Here is a 16,279-nt window from a genome sequence, read left to right as displayed (position 1 = left end):
ATTACCACCACCCTGTTGCTTGACCTGTGTTTTCTAATTAAATTAAACCAATTTAATTTGATTGTTATAACTTCTTAGATTTATTACATTGGTGGCATCTTTAACATCGCCTTTGGCCTTTCTCTCCTTGAGAGTTTACATGTTTTATAACAGCATTCTTTTTCTTCTCTGCGAGATCTTTGTACTGAGTTCACCAGAGGACAATCAAGAAGAGAAGGATGAGAAAGAAGGATCAGGAAGAAAATCCAGGGCATCACAGTAATGGATTTTCAGCTCTACTGCTCACCACCGCCTGGGCCCCGCTGGCGTTGCTGGAGAACAGCCTGTAGAGACTGACGATGCCGTTGGGCTTCACGGGGACACTGATGTTGACAACAGCTCGGGTAGAAGAGACCGCGTGAAATGTGGGGGCTCTGAGACCTTCTGGGGGCGCAGGCCCAGTTCTACACCATGTCCAGCTACTGGGGGCTTTTCCTGCAGAATTCACTGCCGAGACCTCCAAAGAGAAATCAACAAGACCCATCAAAAGCAAGGTACTATCGGGCTGAAATAAAATAAAACAAAACTGGCAAAAAGGCAACTAAACACGAGAGGTGATCAACTTTGATCTTGCAACTTCATAATCATCAGGGAGAGCACACTTTTCCTCTTGTATTTATTTCTATTTTTTGCCTTTTGCCTCTTTAATCATGTGAATGTAAAACGGGCTGTTTAGGATTGCCGAATGCCATGAGGTTGATTTAAGCCTAATGAAAATGCCACTCATCTCAAGGCGGGAAGTGGAGTGATTTTGTCAGCTTCTGCAAACTGGATGGGCCTGCAGACTTCATAAAACTCAGCAGTTCTTAAACACCATCCCCACCAAATCTGCATGAAAATTAAATTTCCTTTCATCAAGGAAGGAATAAACATATGGAAGGATGTATAATCTTATTTATCAAGAACCATTTGTATAATTAAACACGAATATCCTAAAAGGTTGCCTTAGGTCATCATTTGCATGAGTAAGTAATTTGTAGAGTGTCAGGTACAATAGACAGAGTAGATGGATGTGTGAGTGTATAGGGTTAAATTAGGCCCAATAACAGCCAACTACCCAGTGATCAATCAGAATGATAGATCTAAACGGCAATACAAGAAGACTGTCTGCCTGTTTCGGCATAGGAGTATTCCCTTAGTAAGCTTTCACGGGAAAGTCCAACTCCAGGGAATTTTTTTCTTATTGAATGTCTTCTACACCTATATTTAAAAAAATTTACCCCTACGCTTTTAAAGACGTGTCTGGAAATCTCGTTTGATTCAAAGTACATCTCAGGTATGCAGTATTAAGAAACAATGCAGAATGTTCAAAATATGAGATACTGTCAGAAAATACTTTGTCATGAGAGTTTAGTGAGAGTTTAGTTTTTGTTTGTTTTGCTTTTACCTTAATAATGTCTCCAGGACAGAAAACTTTAGAGAGATTTTTAGTAGTTAGGCCAACTCTTATCAGTGTTTCCATACTTTTTTATTTTTATTTTTGGCAGATTCCTTTGTAAAAGTAAAATTTCTCATGTTGAATTGTTTTTGGGTTGCTGTCAAATGCAAATCTCTAGCCCCTTGCTGATAGGATTGCCAGGAGCCTCATTTTTAAAAGAGACAACTAACCTACCGACATAGACAAACCTGCTCTTTTTAAGCTCAGATTTGTCCTCTCATCATTTGCATAATAATCGTTCACACTTGTACAAACTCTACCTTTTTATAAAGCACTTTCACTGATGTTAGCTTACTTATTCCTTACACTGGCAGCCTTGTAAGCTGAATGGAGAAGGTATGATAAGCCCTTTTTTAAAAGGGAGGAACTTAAGGCTCAGGAAATTTCACCATCTTGTTCAAGGTAACAGAAGTTAGAGGAGCTGTAACTAGGAAGCTGTTCTGCAGGCCTCTTTCCAATAGACAGTGGTTTTGATTCTGTCTGTCACCTAGAGGCATAAACATAGTACTCAGGATCACGTACATTAAATGATGTGTGAACACTCTAATACCTCCAATTCTGGATGAGGTGAGGTCCCTTTCACTCGCAAGGATGGACAGACTTGTGCAAATGGTCTCAGGTGAGGGGGTTGATTTTGATAGGCATGGGGAAGAAAGAAGGCAGAAACTGCCTTAGCGATGGAACAGCCAGACTTCATGCAAGTTTTAGTAGAATTTGTATAATACAAGTGCAGCCACTCTTGTAGTTCCCATCTGAAATGGCCAAGACCTGTCTTCAGGGTAGGGAGGGTAGAGAGGTTAGGGAAGGAGGTTATTGACGAAGAGGTCAGATGACAGGGTTGATGAGGAGGGGTGCCTGGCTGAAGAACAGCATTTTTAACTGCAAGATTTGAAAAGTCAGTATTTGGGGGAAAGGGATGCAAAATAAAGTGCAAATATTGATATCAACTTTTCTTTTCTTTTCTTTTTTCTTTTTTTTTTTTTGCCAAGAGTAGGGCTTTGGTTGATAATTTAAAGGCATGCAGGATTTTAATTGGGGTTACAATGGATGAGGAAGAAAATTAGGAGCAAATGCCACCAAGTATAATAAAAGAAAAATCCAGCAAGTTGCCAATTAATTACTGAGCACCAACAGGAGATAGCAGTAGTGCAGGCCTGTGGTATCAAAAGGAAATAACATACAAAAGTGTAATTCATAGAAAGTGCTCAGCACAGTTCTGGCTGTGGATTGTGAACATTAACTTTTCTTTCATTTTCAATGTAGATATAGAATCATAAATACTCTTAAGACTTCTTAATGGTGGTATTGTAGACAGCACCGAATCTCCAGCCCTTCAGTGTTACGTGAGCTTTTATTAGGGAGACTCCTGTTTCCAAAATGTGATTTAATCCATAGTATTTTAAAACACTTGGGCCTTAATGTTAGTGTTTTGCTATATTTCTTTACCTATTTCTCTGGAAATACTGTGTTCTAAAAACTACACAATACAAAATTTCCATCTAACTGGGTACATAGATAGGATCTTTTGTCTTTGACAGGAGTCCTTTATAATACATGATTCTTTTTCTTAGACTTTCTTTTTAGTATTCAATCAATTTGAGATCAAAATAGCATTCATATAAATCAACACGCTTATGCAAAGCAGGATCAGCCCATTTACATGAGCTGCTATGAAAATGAAAACAGGCAGAATGAAGAGAAAGCTGGTTGAGATAATGAAGCATTATGAATTTCACAAAACTTGTATGGCAAGGCAGGGTCTCTGTTACACCTAACTGCTAGAAGCAAAGGAAAACAGACCCTGTGAATAAGAGCCTTGCTTTTGTCTCTGCCTCCCTGTGTTTGTCTGTGTTAAGGTTAAAAAAAGATCCTTTACCCAAAATATGAATGTGGACTTTTGTCCATGTCCAGCGAAGTGAGATATAAAAGAACTGAAGCATGGTTCAGGGTTCAGGGTAAAAATACTAATAGTTTGGCCGGGCACTGTGGCTCACGCCTATAATCCTAGCTCTCTGGGAGGCCGACGTGGGGTGGATCACTTGAGCTCAGGAGTTTGAGACCAGCCTGAGCAACAGCGAGACCCCATCTCTACTAAAAATAGAAAAACTGAGTCAAGAGGATACTTGAGCCCAAGAGTTTGAGGTTGCTGTGAGCTATGATGCCACTGTACTCTACTCAGGGCACCAGAGTGAGACTCTGTCTTTACACACACACACACACACACACACACACACACACACACACACACACTAATAGTTTGTGCTTGTTATTTCTACTGAGAAACAATGCCCCAAGATTTGGATCCATCTTTATAAGTTAAAGGAAGAAGCAGCAGAGAGCTTGCAAGGGAAATTTGGAGCAATATGTTCTGATCTTTTTGTTTTAATGAAAGCATATAAAAATCAAAAAAATGGAAGAATTTGTGAACAGATACAAAGTTGCCTACTATATTGCTCTATCTATCCATCTATCTATCTATCTATCTATCTATCTATCTATCTATCTATCTGATCTGCCCATCACCTTCCTACCAAGCCAAGGGTTTGTATCCCGAGAGTCCCCTCCAATAACCACTGGATACACAAACATAGTGTGGGGGTGCTCATAGAAAGAGTGGGTCATTAGGGGAAGAAAAAGAAGTAAAACTCATGAATTCCATGGCCAAGAGAAAAAACAAAGAACTCTCAAGCTTTAATTTATAAATATCTTTATACCTATAGCATCTAGATTTAACATATTTATTATTTTATAGTAAAAAAAGAAAGATGATGGAAATTGCCACTGGAACGCTTTCACTGGGGGGTGTGCACTGTGCGGGTGTGTGAGTGAATGCACACGTCGTTATGGCTGTAAGAGTTAGGGGCTTTCAGTGAAAAGCTGCTAAAAAGGAGAACAAGGTGGGCCTGACCAAGCTCATTTGTTTTCTTCTTTAAGATTTCTTTTGTAACCACGAAAAGAATTGCAGTGTAAAAGGATATAGAAAACATAGGTAAACTGGTGTTAATGAGCATAAAATAACTAACATTGAGCTGTGTGAGGCCACGGCACTCTACCAAGGGCCATAAAGTGAGACTCTGTCTCTACAAAAAAAAAAAAAAAAAAAAAAAATAACTAACATTGTTTTACCACAAATTCTGTAACTCACTAGCAAAATGGTAGATTAACATGTCAGTTTTCAATATGATTTGTTTTCAATGTAATATATTTTCGAATCCAACTAGTGACTATTCCTGTCTTCTTGCTTGTTGTCCATGAAAAACAAAAATTGTTCTTTTATTTACTCCTTCTCCCCCAAAGGACTAATTACTGTATTTTGCCTTAAAAAGTTTTAATTACATGAAGTGTCAACATCTGCCACTAAACTGCCATAAGTACCTTGCTGTGAAAACAATGAATTTAATCAATTGTCCCTTCTTGAACATTGCCTCTTAAAAATCTTGTTTAAAAGGAGTCTTTGTCAACATGTGTCCCTTAGCCAGGATCATCAAACTCATTTTGGGTCCCTGCATCAGATTTTCTGGTGAGGACTTTGGAACTTGCCCTTTCAACACATTTCTAAGCGATTCTTGTCCTCAACTGAGTTTGAGAAACATAAAGGGCTATTTGTAGAACCAGGTACAGAAATTGTAAAAAGCATTGCAGCAATCCTGAGGACAAATTTCTATCCAGCAGCACTTAAGAGACAACATCGTTGCTTATAAAAACAGGAGCATGTGAACATATTTTTGCGACAATTCACATGAGAAATAAGCAAAAATCCAACGTGAGTAGCCATGCCGGTAATTAATGAGTAAACAGGTTGCATGTCAACAGGCAAATAGTTAAATTATTTGTTTCCTAGAGGCATGTAATGAGATTGTTATCACATTCCCATGAGAGGGACACATAGATATTAAAAAGGTCCTTCCAATACCCGTATTGGCTAAGGCCAACAGCTAATTCAATAGATTCGATCCAAATCATTCCTTCTTTCACGGCCCCTGATTTATGACTTTGGCTGCAGTTAGTCATCACTCATTGCAATTTGCTCTCCGGTGCTCATAAAATTATGCCTCATAAATAAAAAGATACAATCAAGGATATCATATCAATTCATCTACAACCTGGGAGTATATTTTCCCACGATGCTCACGCTAATGCCTTCGTACAGGGCAGCTTGTTATAGGTTTTGAACATGTTCATATAGCAATATGCCAAGATAAGCTTTGCCAGAACTGTGGTTAAAGAGACTCGTGGCTAAAACAAGAAGGCAGTACATTTGGAATTACATGATAACAAGATTATTTTATTGCACAAGCAGCCCTACGGGCTCTGGTCATAAAGGAATAACTTGCTAAAAAGCTCTGTGCAGTTATCTACTTAACTATCTACCCATCTGATTTTCTTTCATCATCAAATGAATGTTTTTCTGCATTGGTACTTTGCTGGATGCATTATGGTCACAGTGCCTGGGTCCTTTCATCTACAACACTTTGGATCAGGCAAGATGTAACATGATTTTAATTGAATTCTAGGACCCAGGGGAAGAAGGGTACAGTAGGACGTTGTCTTCCCTTCGACTGGCACTTTTGAAATTCAGAGATGTGAAGCTATTGAAGAAATTACAAGGCATTTCCTTTGCTAGAAATGGGTGTCTTCTGTCACTATTGCTTAGCACACTGCCTTGCCCTTTGGAGTCACCCCGTAAATATGAAGATGGCTCTCTTCTGACATCTGAGAAGGGAAAGGTGGCCTAAATGTTAGTGAGAAATACTAAAATTGCCTTAATTCACTTTTAATAATAGTCATACTAATAAACATTTGGAGTCAATCACTTGTTACTTTTTATCATTTACGTCTGCTGAATCTGAGAGGAAATGGAGCCCAGCTCCCTCTGGCTTTCTTGGAGGCCACACAAAAATAGTCATTAGGTTTATTGAGCTTCTACTTTTGTGAGTAGAAGATAAGAACTAATTTATTTCATCCTCCAGACAATGCTATATGGTTGTTGTCATTATCCCCACTTTACACGTGAGGAAGCTGAGGAATGGAGAAGTTTATGCAACTTGGTTAAGCTGGAAGGCCTATCTTCCAATACCAATATGTGATATAAAAGTCCCAACCATTTATACCTTTCTATATAAGGCCATTGATGAAAGGTCTAGACACACATTCCCAGTGCTTGAGTTGCTGCCGTGGGCCTTCGTAGAGCCCTGCCTGGACTGGCTTTACCTGTGGAGGGCAGCCCCAAAGTGAGAAGGTGGAAATCATGACAGATGTGGTGGCCTTCTCTCCTGCTGCCATTGCCAAACTTTGAGCAATATTGTATATTACACAGAGGCAAGTACTACTCACATGCTTTCCATGCTGTTCAAACCATTTTGTGCTAAAATTCCATTTTGCTCAATAAAACAACATTTTGCTTGTACCTGAGTTTACGAGTGTATATGGCAAATAAATCTTTCCCCACCTAAAGTTGCAGGAGGAAACCAAGGTCACAATCACCAATTATGATTAACAATTCTAGGAATGATAATAAACTAAGAATGATGATCATCCAAAAATTCAACAGATACTGACTGAGTCACTTGTAGGTGCCAGACACTGGAGATTTTTTTTTTTTTTTTTGAGATGAGGTCTTGCTCTGTTGCCTGGGCTAGAGTGCAGTGGTGTGATCCAGAGATCTTCCTGCCTCAGCCTCCTGACTAGCGAGGATGATAGGTGCATGCCACCATGCCTGGCTAACTTGCCATATCATTCAGTCCCTGACTATGCAGAAGAAATAACAGGACCTCCCAGGACCATTCTGAGGATTCCGTGAAATTATGTTTCTATGAATTTCTGTGGGATGGGGTGACAGATAAATACATTATAACGTAAATATATTTAATAATTATTTCATCAAGGATTTAAAGCCCCAGAACTATATACAAATGCAATTTGGAGGCAACCATGGGGTAGAATTCAAGAATCTAGTCTTTGAAATCTCCATCCCAAGGTTCACATTTGAGTGCTTCAACTCTGCGTTCTTGGGCACATTACCTAATTTTTTAATGTTTCAGTTTTCTTACTTACAAAATGGTGTTAGTAATAACATTTATGTCAAAGAATTATGAGATTTTGTTATTACGCATGAAGTTCTTATAAGAGCATATTCCTTAGCACACAGAAAGCTCTAAATAAATCATTGTGATTATTATTATATTATTAGTGTGAAAATACAGGAGAGTGACTTGACGGTTTGGGTGAGCTAGTGGGGCGAGATAGCAATTCTGTGACTCACTTCTGTATTCCTGTTGTTGCAGATCAATCAAAGATTCAAAAACCTTCTACACTCATTATTCTGATATTAGCGCACATCTTTCTGTGTATCTTTCTACCAGATATTTCTTTACAGCAGTGTTTTTCTGCCTTTTTTGCCTCATGGAACACTTGAACCTATAGTTAAACTTCCATGCCACACTTAAATTATGTTGATCAAAAAAAGTGTAAAAAAAAAATACACTTACTGTGCTTTGAATTTCTTTCAAAAATAATTTAATTAATGATCTTGAAAAATTTTCACAGTGCACTACTTGAAAATCACTGCTCTAGAACTTTCAGGGTTAGATTAAATAAAAGTCTTTCTTTTCAGAAATATTGCTCCTACATTGAAATTTGTTCAATGGATGGCATTCTCTATTTTGCCTTATTATTAATTAAAATTCCTCATAAAAGCTACCCAAGCATGAGCAAAAGAAAATGGATTTGTCAAAGAAAAGGGACTTTATTTCTGGCCAATACAAACATGTCTATAGGCATCAAGGAGAGAACTTACGGATTTCTAGATGCTTATAGGCATCTTAGTAATGATCACATCCATCAACAGATAAATAAATCAATTAATTAGTGAGAGAAGTTTCAACCATCTTCTTAAAAAATTTCAATTGAAGGTATCTGATTTACTTAAATGTGTTAATGTTTTGGTTTCTGCCTGTAGATTTGATTGCTTCATATATCCCAAGACATTTACTTAGAATTTAATGGTAATGTACCATTGGTTCAAGTACTTAAGTGCAATCCTACTTAAGTCTTCGGATTTACTTAGGCTTTATCAGTAATCGTAGCTGATCCTCTAGGCTAGGAAGAATTCTGCTGGGGAAGGCAATATCCCATATTGGGTGAGAAGAAGCACCAGTGTGAGGTTTGGGGGAACTGGTGGCTTTTCTCCAGATCCATTCTCTGCCTGTCTCTGCAAGCTTTATAACCCAAGAGGCTGACATCTGCAGGTTGCCTCCCCTGGTATTTCTTCTCCATCAGCTTGTTTCCAGTTGGTTTTGACCAAAGAGAGGACAGAGTTCAGGCTCTTCGTTCCTCCTGCCCCCTGTCCTTGGCACCCCAGTTCGACTCGGCTGCATCCCTTCTTTTTGCCCTGCTTCTTGTCCCTGCAGCCCTAGAAGGTAATAGCTTTCTCTGGCTATTGCTGCTCCCTGGACTCTTTCACATCCCTTATTGATTCTCTTAATTTTTCCCACACCTCCCCCAAATAGGATCCTCATTAAAATCTTTTCAAATATCCTTTTTCTGAGTGTGCCATCTGTTTCTTGCTGAAATCCTGAATAAGATGGGAAGAACATTTTGAGTAGTATATGGGTACCCGTAACGGTGGGTAAGCTGAGAGAGATATTTGATCACAAGGATGGAGATTTGGAAGAGCCATTTTGTGTGTGGGAGACTGAAGAAAGGAGAAATAGTGCCTCCTCATGTCTTTATGGAAAGATTTTAGTCAAGTAGCTGTTTAAGGTCAAGGTGCCTCCTGTGCTGCCCAAAACCTTCTGGCCGGGGTGTAGAATGGCCAAGAGAAGTTGGTGTGTTGCTGTCCATGAAGTGAAGATAAGGAGCTGCTTTCTTCCTCACTGGTCTGTTTTGCTATCACTCAGATCTAGCAAACATCTATGTTCATAGCTTTATTTTTATGGACACATTATTCACGGATGTTTCTTTGTCTTATCAACTGCACTTTAAGTTTCAGATGGGTAAAGTCCCTGGTTTTAAGCCTCCTGTCTCAATCCCAGTAACTTGGTATACATTTTGAACATGGCAGTTGTTTAATAATGATGGGTTATTAAATATTCAACTTATAGGATAAATGAAAATAAGTAAAACATGTCTCATCCTTTTCTGGATGTTTTTAGAAGACCTAAGTTTCAGGTGAGGTTGGGGAGCCTTCATCTTCATGTCCCTCCCACTGAACAGGAGCTGTTTATGAAAGACCATGAGGGCAGGTTGGAATTATACATCATCTACTTTCAGTTGGAAAAAAATACTGTTGTGTTTAGATTTTATTTCCAGCAAACAAGCTTCTAATATGAAGACAGAAGGATCAATATCAGCTTAAGTGAAATATAAATCTGGGTTACATCTGCACGAAGGTGAGAACCAACCCACCTTTACGTGACAAATGTGTCTTAAAGGAACCGCGAAGATTGCCGACAATAGAACCCCAAGGGACACCAGGGTAGACGGAATAACAACAACAAAAGAACTAGAGCATGCTCCTGAAGGTGCTCAAACGTATGGGTAGAAACGAACTCCCATGGGAATGAAAGGCCTGATGCCAAAAAATGATTCAGCACCTGGCCTCGCGGCAGATTTCAGTTTTCTATTCGTGGAAATGTCCCGGTGGCCTTCAGTCTAAGCTGTGCACTCAGGCCCTAAAGTTTTAGAACAAATACACCGCCAGAGTCAGACAATATCGATAAATCATTTAAAACCTTGAGCTGTGGGAGCTGGGGGTGGAGGGAAGCTTAGTTCTTGTGGGAGAAACTAACCAAACAAAAGCCTCCATGCTGGTCAGAAATACGTTAGTGAGATTAATACCTAATTAAATTCAAGTCCAAAACCAAACAGAAAACATGCTCAGTATGTTTTCTCTAAATGTGATGGAGAAAATGCACAGGGTAAGGGCGACGGCAACAGAAAACAAGCAAGAGGAAGCAAGTAGCTAGTCACAGAAAAGTCGAATCAGACCTATCAGAGTTGGGAGGAGTTTTAGTCATGGGTATGTGGGCAAACTATTCTTTTCCTGGGAAGAGAGATGGGAAGGACATGGAAGGTCGCACTGCCTACTGAAAGGGGTATCGCATCTTCACAGCCAGTTGTGCTCCTGATTAGAGACTTTTACATTCTAAACATTTTATTAATGACTCGTTGATGTTGACAAAAGAATTCTCTTAACTTGGCTCTTTTCTGGCTTGGAAGAAAGTACTTCCTCTTTTAACTAGCGGGGAGCTGGAGAATAGGGCAGGGACTGACTGTGTAGCAGATATCCTACTAAACACACAAGATTTCTTAGTTCTAATAATGCATCCATTTTTTTTGGAGAAAAGTAAGGCTATGAGAAATTAAGTGCCTTGCACAAATGATGTGATCATAACTCAGTTTCTCCATCTGGACAGCAGGACGGCTGTGAGCATCCAATGTGAGAAGGCATGGGGACTGTAAATATTGTATAGGTATAGGAGACGGGTTCATATGGCTGGCATATGTCGTGTACAGGGCAGTTCTTATTTCTGGATGAAAGAAATTCCGCCCCCTGCCCACTGGCATATCCCACGCAACCCTGACTATAGGAAGTAGGCCCGGTGACCAGGCCTACTCAACCAGAGTCCCCTATTTTCTTGGCTCACAGCCAGGCAGGTGGCACGACGGGGCTAACTTCTGAATATTGGTAGAGAAGAGTTCCCTTTCTGCTCTAAGGTGTGGGGCAATAATAATAGTACTGTTACTGTTAAATTGCTTAAGTGGCTTCTGTGGATGAGGCATTCTCCTAAGCACATTCACATTTTTAAATTTTTATTTTATTATTATTTTTTATTGTTTCAGATTCATTGAGGGTACAAAGAATTAGGGTATACTTATTGCATTGTTAGATAAAGTTCCTCTTATAGTTGTCTCCTGTCCCCAAGAGGTGTGCCCTACACCATACCCCAACCCCACCCCTGCTCCCCTCTCACTTGCTCATCCCTCAGCCCCCCCTTGTATTAGCTCATCTGCTGCCTTCATATTAGAATTGAGTACATTGGATTCTTGCTTCTCCATTCTTGTGATGCTTTACTAAGAAGAATGTGTTTCAACTCCATCCAGGATAATACAAAAGATGTAAAATCTCCATCTTTTTTAGTGGCTGAATAGTGTTCCATGGTGTACATATTAATCCATTCCTGGGTTGGTGGGCATTTAGGCTGTTGCCACGTTTCAGTGAAGGTAAATTGAGCTGCGATAAAAAGTCTAGTGCAAATGTCCTTATGATAAAAGGATTATTTTCTTCTGGGTAGATGCCCAGTAATGGGATTGCAGGATCAAATTAGAAGTATAGTTTGAGTTCTTTGAGGGTTCTCCATACTTCCTTCCAATATTAGTTTGCAGCCCCACCAGCAGTGTAAAAGTGTTTCCTTCTCTCAACATCCACACCAGCATCTGCAGCTTTGAGACTTTATGATGTGGGTCATTCTCGCTGGGGTTAGATAATATCTCAGGTTTTGATTTGCATTTCTCTGATAAGCATTTTCTCATATATTTGTTAGCCATTCTTCTGTCTTCTTTAGAGAAGGTTCTATTCATGTCTCTTGCTCAGTGACATATGAGATTGTTGGGTCTTTTTTTGTTGATTAATTTGAGCTCTCTATAGATCCTAGTTATCAAGTTTTTGTCTAGTTCATGCAAATATTTTTTTCCCCATTCTAAAGGTTGTCTGTTTGCTTTGGTTATTGTTTCCTTAGCTGTACAGAAGCTTTTCAGTTTAGTTAAGTACCATTTGTTTTTTTGTTACTGTTGCAATTGTGACAGAAGTCTTCTTCATAAAATCTTTCCCCAGGCCGATATCTTCAAGTGTTTTCTCTACACTTTCTTCAAGAATTTTGATTGTTTCATGCCTTAGATTTAAATCTTTTATCCATCTTCAATACATTTTTGTAAGTGGTGAGAGGTGCGAGTCCAGTTTCAGCCTTTTGCATGTGGTTATCCAGTTCACCCAGCACCATTTATTGAATGGGGGTTCTGTCCCCCAGTGTATGTTCTTATTTGATTTACCAAAGATCAGGTGGCTGCAAGAGGTTAGTTCCATCTCATAGTTTGCTATTCGGTTCCAAATGTCAATGTCTCTATTTTTGTGCCCAAACTATGCTGTTTTGATCACTATGGTCTTGCAGTATAGCTGAAAGTCTGGAAGGAAATAAAGGCATCCAAATGAGAGCAGAGGAGGTCAAACTCTCGCTCTTTGATAACAATATGATCTTATACCTAAAGAACCCCAAAGACTCAACCACAAGACTCCTGGAAGTGATAAAAAAATACAGCAATGTCTCAGGATATAAAATCAATGTCCACAAATCAGTAGCCTTTGTACATGCCCAGTAATAACCAACCTGAGATGCTAATCAAGGATACAATTCTCTTCACAGTAGCTTCAAAGAAATGAAATCCATAGGAATATACCTAACAAAAGAGGGGAAGGACCTCTACAAAGAAAACTATGAAACCCTAAGAAAAGAAATAGCAGAAGATATTCACAAATGGAAGAACCAACATTGTGAAAATGTCTATACTACCTAAAGCAATCTACAGATTTCTTGCAATCCCCATTAACATACTGTCATCATCCTTTCCAGATTTGGAAAAAATAATTCTTCGTTTTGTACGGAACCAAAAGAAACATCCTGTAGCCAAAGCAATTCTTAGTAATAAAAGCACATTCACATTTTAGCTCATTTAGCCTCAAGGCCAGCCTGTGAGTTCAGTGCTATACTTATTCACATTTTAAAGACAAGAAAATGAGGCACCAAATAGGTTTGAATCTGGGAATGCCGGAAGCAACATTCTCTGATGTCTAGACAGTCTTTGCAGAATGAAGCTAAACAGAGATGTTCATATGAGGGAGGGAGGGAAAGAAGGATGAATCCATAGCATTGAATCCTGCGTCCCAGGTTTCCAGGGCTGGGTATTCATATCTTTTCCTTGATTTCAATGAATTTGTCAGTCCCTGTCCCAGATAGGTGAGCAGGAAAAGCTTCCTTCTGTTTAACTTACTTTGTATTGGCCTTCTATTACTTGCAGTGAAATAGTCACGTTATCTTATTGATGGTGTGAGTTTTCTCAAAAACATAAATGGGACTCCTAGGTAGTATACTTAATGAATTAAATTTATTATTTGTTTACATTTACAGTTTATATTTATAACTTTTTTACTTAATAGCAAATAAATAAGTTTCAATAAGAGACGCTACGATATATATATATATTTCAGTGATGAATAACCATACAACCATTTATTATCTGAAACTGATTTCATATACTCACTTGCACCAACATAACTTCAAGCTAAATACTATTAGAAAAATCAAATAGCTTTGGGTCAGAATTAATTTACTTAGGTTTTACAAACCTAGATTATAAAGGCCAACCGAGAGAAGGTAAAGTTGGATTTGCATTTCTGAAAATAGTGTGGTTGTAGCTTAGCCCTACTCTGCCCATAGAACTTAGATAGAACTAAGGGATCTTCTCTTTTTAGATGAGTGCCATGAATTGACCGTGTCCTCCCCACAAGTTCATATGCTGAAGCCTAATCCTATTAATGTCCTGGTAATTTGGAGATGGGGACTTTGGGAGGAAATAAGATAGCATAGGGTGGAGCCCTCGTGAATGGGATTAATGCCCTTATAAAGGAGAAAGAGACTAGAGGGAGCTAGGATACCTCTCCCTCTCCCTGCCATGAGGATAAAAGGAGGCTATCTGCAAACCAGGAAGAGGGCCATAACCAGACACCAAATCTGCAGCTGCCTTGACCTCGGCCTTTCTAGCTTTCAGAACTATGAGAAATTAATGTTTGTTGTGTAAGCCACCAAGTGCATGATATTCTGTTATAACAGCCCAAACTAAGACAATGAGGATCTGGCCAAAGGAGTGAATGTGCTCAAGGACCAGAGGTAGTGACGGAAGAACTAGAAGCTGCTGGCTCTTCTCCTGCCCCCTCCAACTCCCCACCTACAATCCTCTGGGGAGAACTTGGCACAGTGCAGACCTGGAGTAGGGCAGAACCCCACAGTACACTCCTGAAGTCTCCAGGCAGCTGCCCTTGGCAGGAACAGTGAGGATCCCCTTCTAGGTCTCCTTCATAACCCTCCCTTCCATTTTCTTGCTCAGGGGCAGTGCTGGTCTGTTAGGAAGCTGCAAACTGTCATTCTGCGTGAGCTCCATAGGATGAGCCCTAAGATCAGACCCCCCACGCCAGTGAGTCACAAGGTTCCCTCTATGGTTGACCTGCTGCTTCTCAGTCACCTGGTCACGAGGCACCAGAAGCCTTCAGAGACACTGAGTGTGTGTGGGTGTGGACTGCAAAAATCCGTCAAAGTGGGGAAGTTTCAGGAAAACTAATGAAGTCACTGACAGCATGATTCAGTGAAAGAGGGAGCTGCGGCAGGCCCTAGCAAATCCGTGGTGAGTCATTGCCTTAAGTGAAGAGTAGGAATATGAAGGCACAATTACTGAGAGCTACTCTTTAGCCCCTGCTCACTCCCAGAAGCTAAAAACCGAACTGTCTTATGGAGCAGACTCACACCCAGGTCCCTCTCCAAGCCTGTGGGAAGACGACTGTCTTACTTTGCTTGCTGAACAATTAAGAAGTTCCCCACAAAGAATTTGGAGGTTTATACTGTATACATTAGTATAGTTCAACTCTAAAAGGGTTGAAGATAGAACTCAATATTGCCTTGGAAGAATTTCATTTAGTACAGATGCATCTCATTTACGTATGAAACACATATTTGCAGAGTTGCTTGAGAACTGAGAAGTAAGTTTTGGCAAACGAAATTGTATTTGAAATTCACAAAAATGTCTGCTTTCTGATGGGACTCTGCACTGACTCACTCTGATGCCAGTTCATTCTTCCCAAATATAAACTTTTTTGATTCATATTTCAGATTTTATTGGTTTTAGTAAAGCTAATCCTTTAGAGTTTGATCCTACAGAATTCCATAATTTTGGAAGTTGTGCTGAAATGATTTAAACTAGAAAATTCTCCTGTTTTAAATAATACTGAATGTTACTTTTACCACCCAAGACCAGGCCTCCCAAGTTAAAAAACAAAAGAAGATAATTCAAAAATAATAGTAAAATCTATCAGGGAGTAAAACAAATTATTTGGTTAAGACATGAATTTCCCAAATAATATATTCTATCGTCCTGCCTAGCTTCATACCAAAACAATAAGACTCTTCTTTAGCCATGGCTAGACCAAGGTCAATAGGCTCGTGAGCCATCAGTTATCACCATGTAAACTAGGCACTTCTAAGGAGCTCAGAACAGTGAATTCCAATTCTGCTGCACATTAGAATCAGCTGATCTGAACTGCAGATGTCCAAATCCACCTCGGAGTCAGAACGATAGGGGGAATGAAGCCTGGACATTGGCACCCAGAATACTGCTCAAGTTCCCAGGAGATTCTGATGTATAGTCAAAACCAAGAACCTCTGCATTAGGAGATCACCCCTAGAAAATGGGGCTTACGTAGCATAGCAACAATGTCATACCCTCTGAGTTAGTATGTCTCAAAAATGTGGGTTATGGACCATCCAGGCTGCTTGTTGAAAATACAGATTGCTGGAGTCCCTCTGTAAACCCCTCACCCCCAGGAACCTGTATTTTGAACATGCTCTTATGTCATGGCTTGAATTATAAACACTGTGGCCACTACCTTTAAGGCATTTGATATGGTGTTTTTATCATATGGATTTTGCCACTCTCAAATAAGCTAGTTACCTGCCCAGCTGGAAATATAAGGTGAATAAC

General features: G+C 39.6%; 1 protein-coding gene across 1 annotated transcript in view; it reads right to left on the bottom strand.

The window, feature by feature from the left end:
• Positions 1 to 16,279, bottom strand: part of USH2A (usherin) — an 868,259-nt gene that overhangs the window by 23,097 nt on the left and 828,883 nt on the right. The window contains exon 65 of the mRNA XM_053607912.1: positions 287 to 496. Within this exon, the coding sequence (XP_053463887.1) occupies positions 287 to 496 (210 nt within the window). The remainder of the gene's footprint in view (positions 1 to 286; positions 497 to 16,279) is intronic.

Source organism: Nycticebus coucang, chromosome 10, assembly GCF_027406575.1.
Source record: "Nycticebus coucang isolate mNycCou1 chromosome 10, mNycCou1.pri, whole genome shotgun sequence".
NCBI classification, from domain to species: domain Eukaryota; kingdom Metazoa; phylum Chordata; class Mammalia; order Primates; family Lorisidae; genus Nycticebus; species Nycticebus coucang.
The sequence above is the reverse complement of the archived record's forward strand: the minus strand, read 5'-3'. Positions and strand labels throughout refer to the sequence as shown.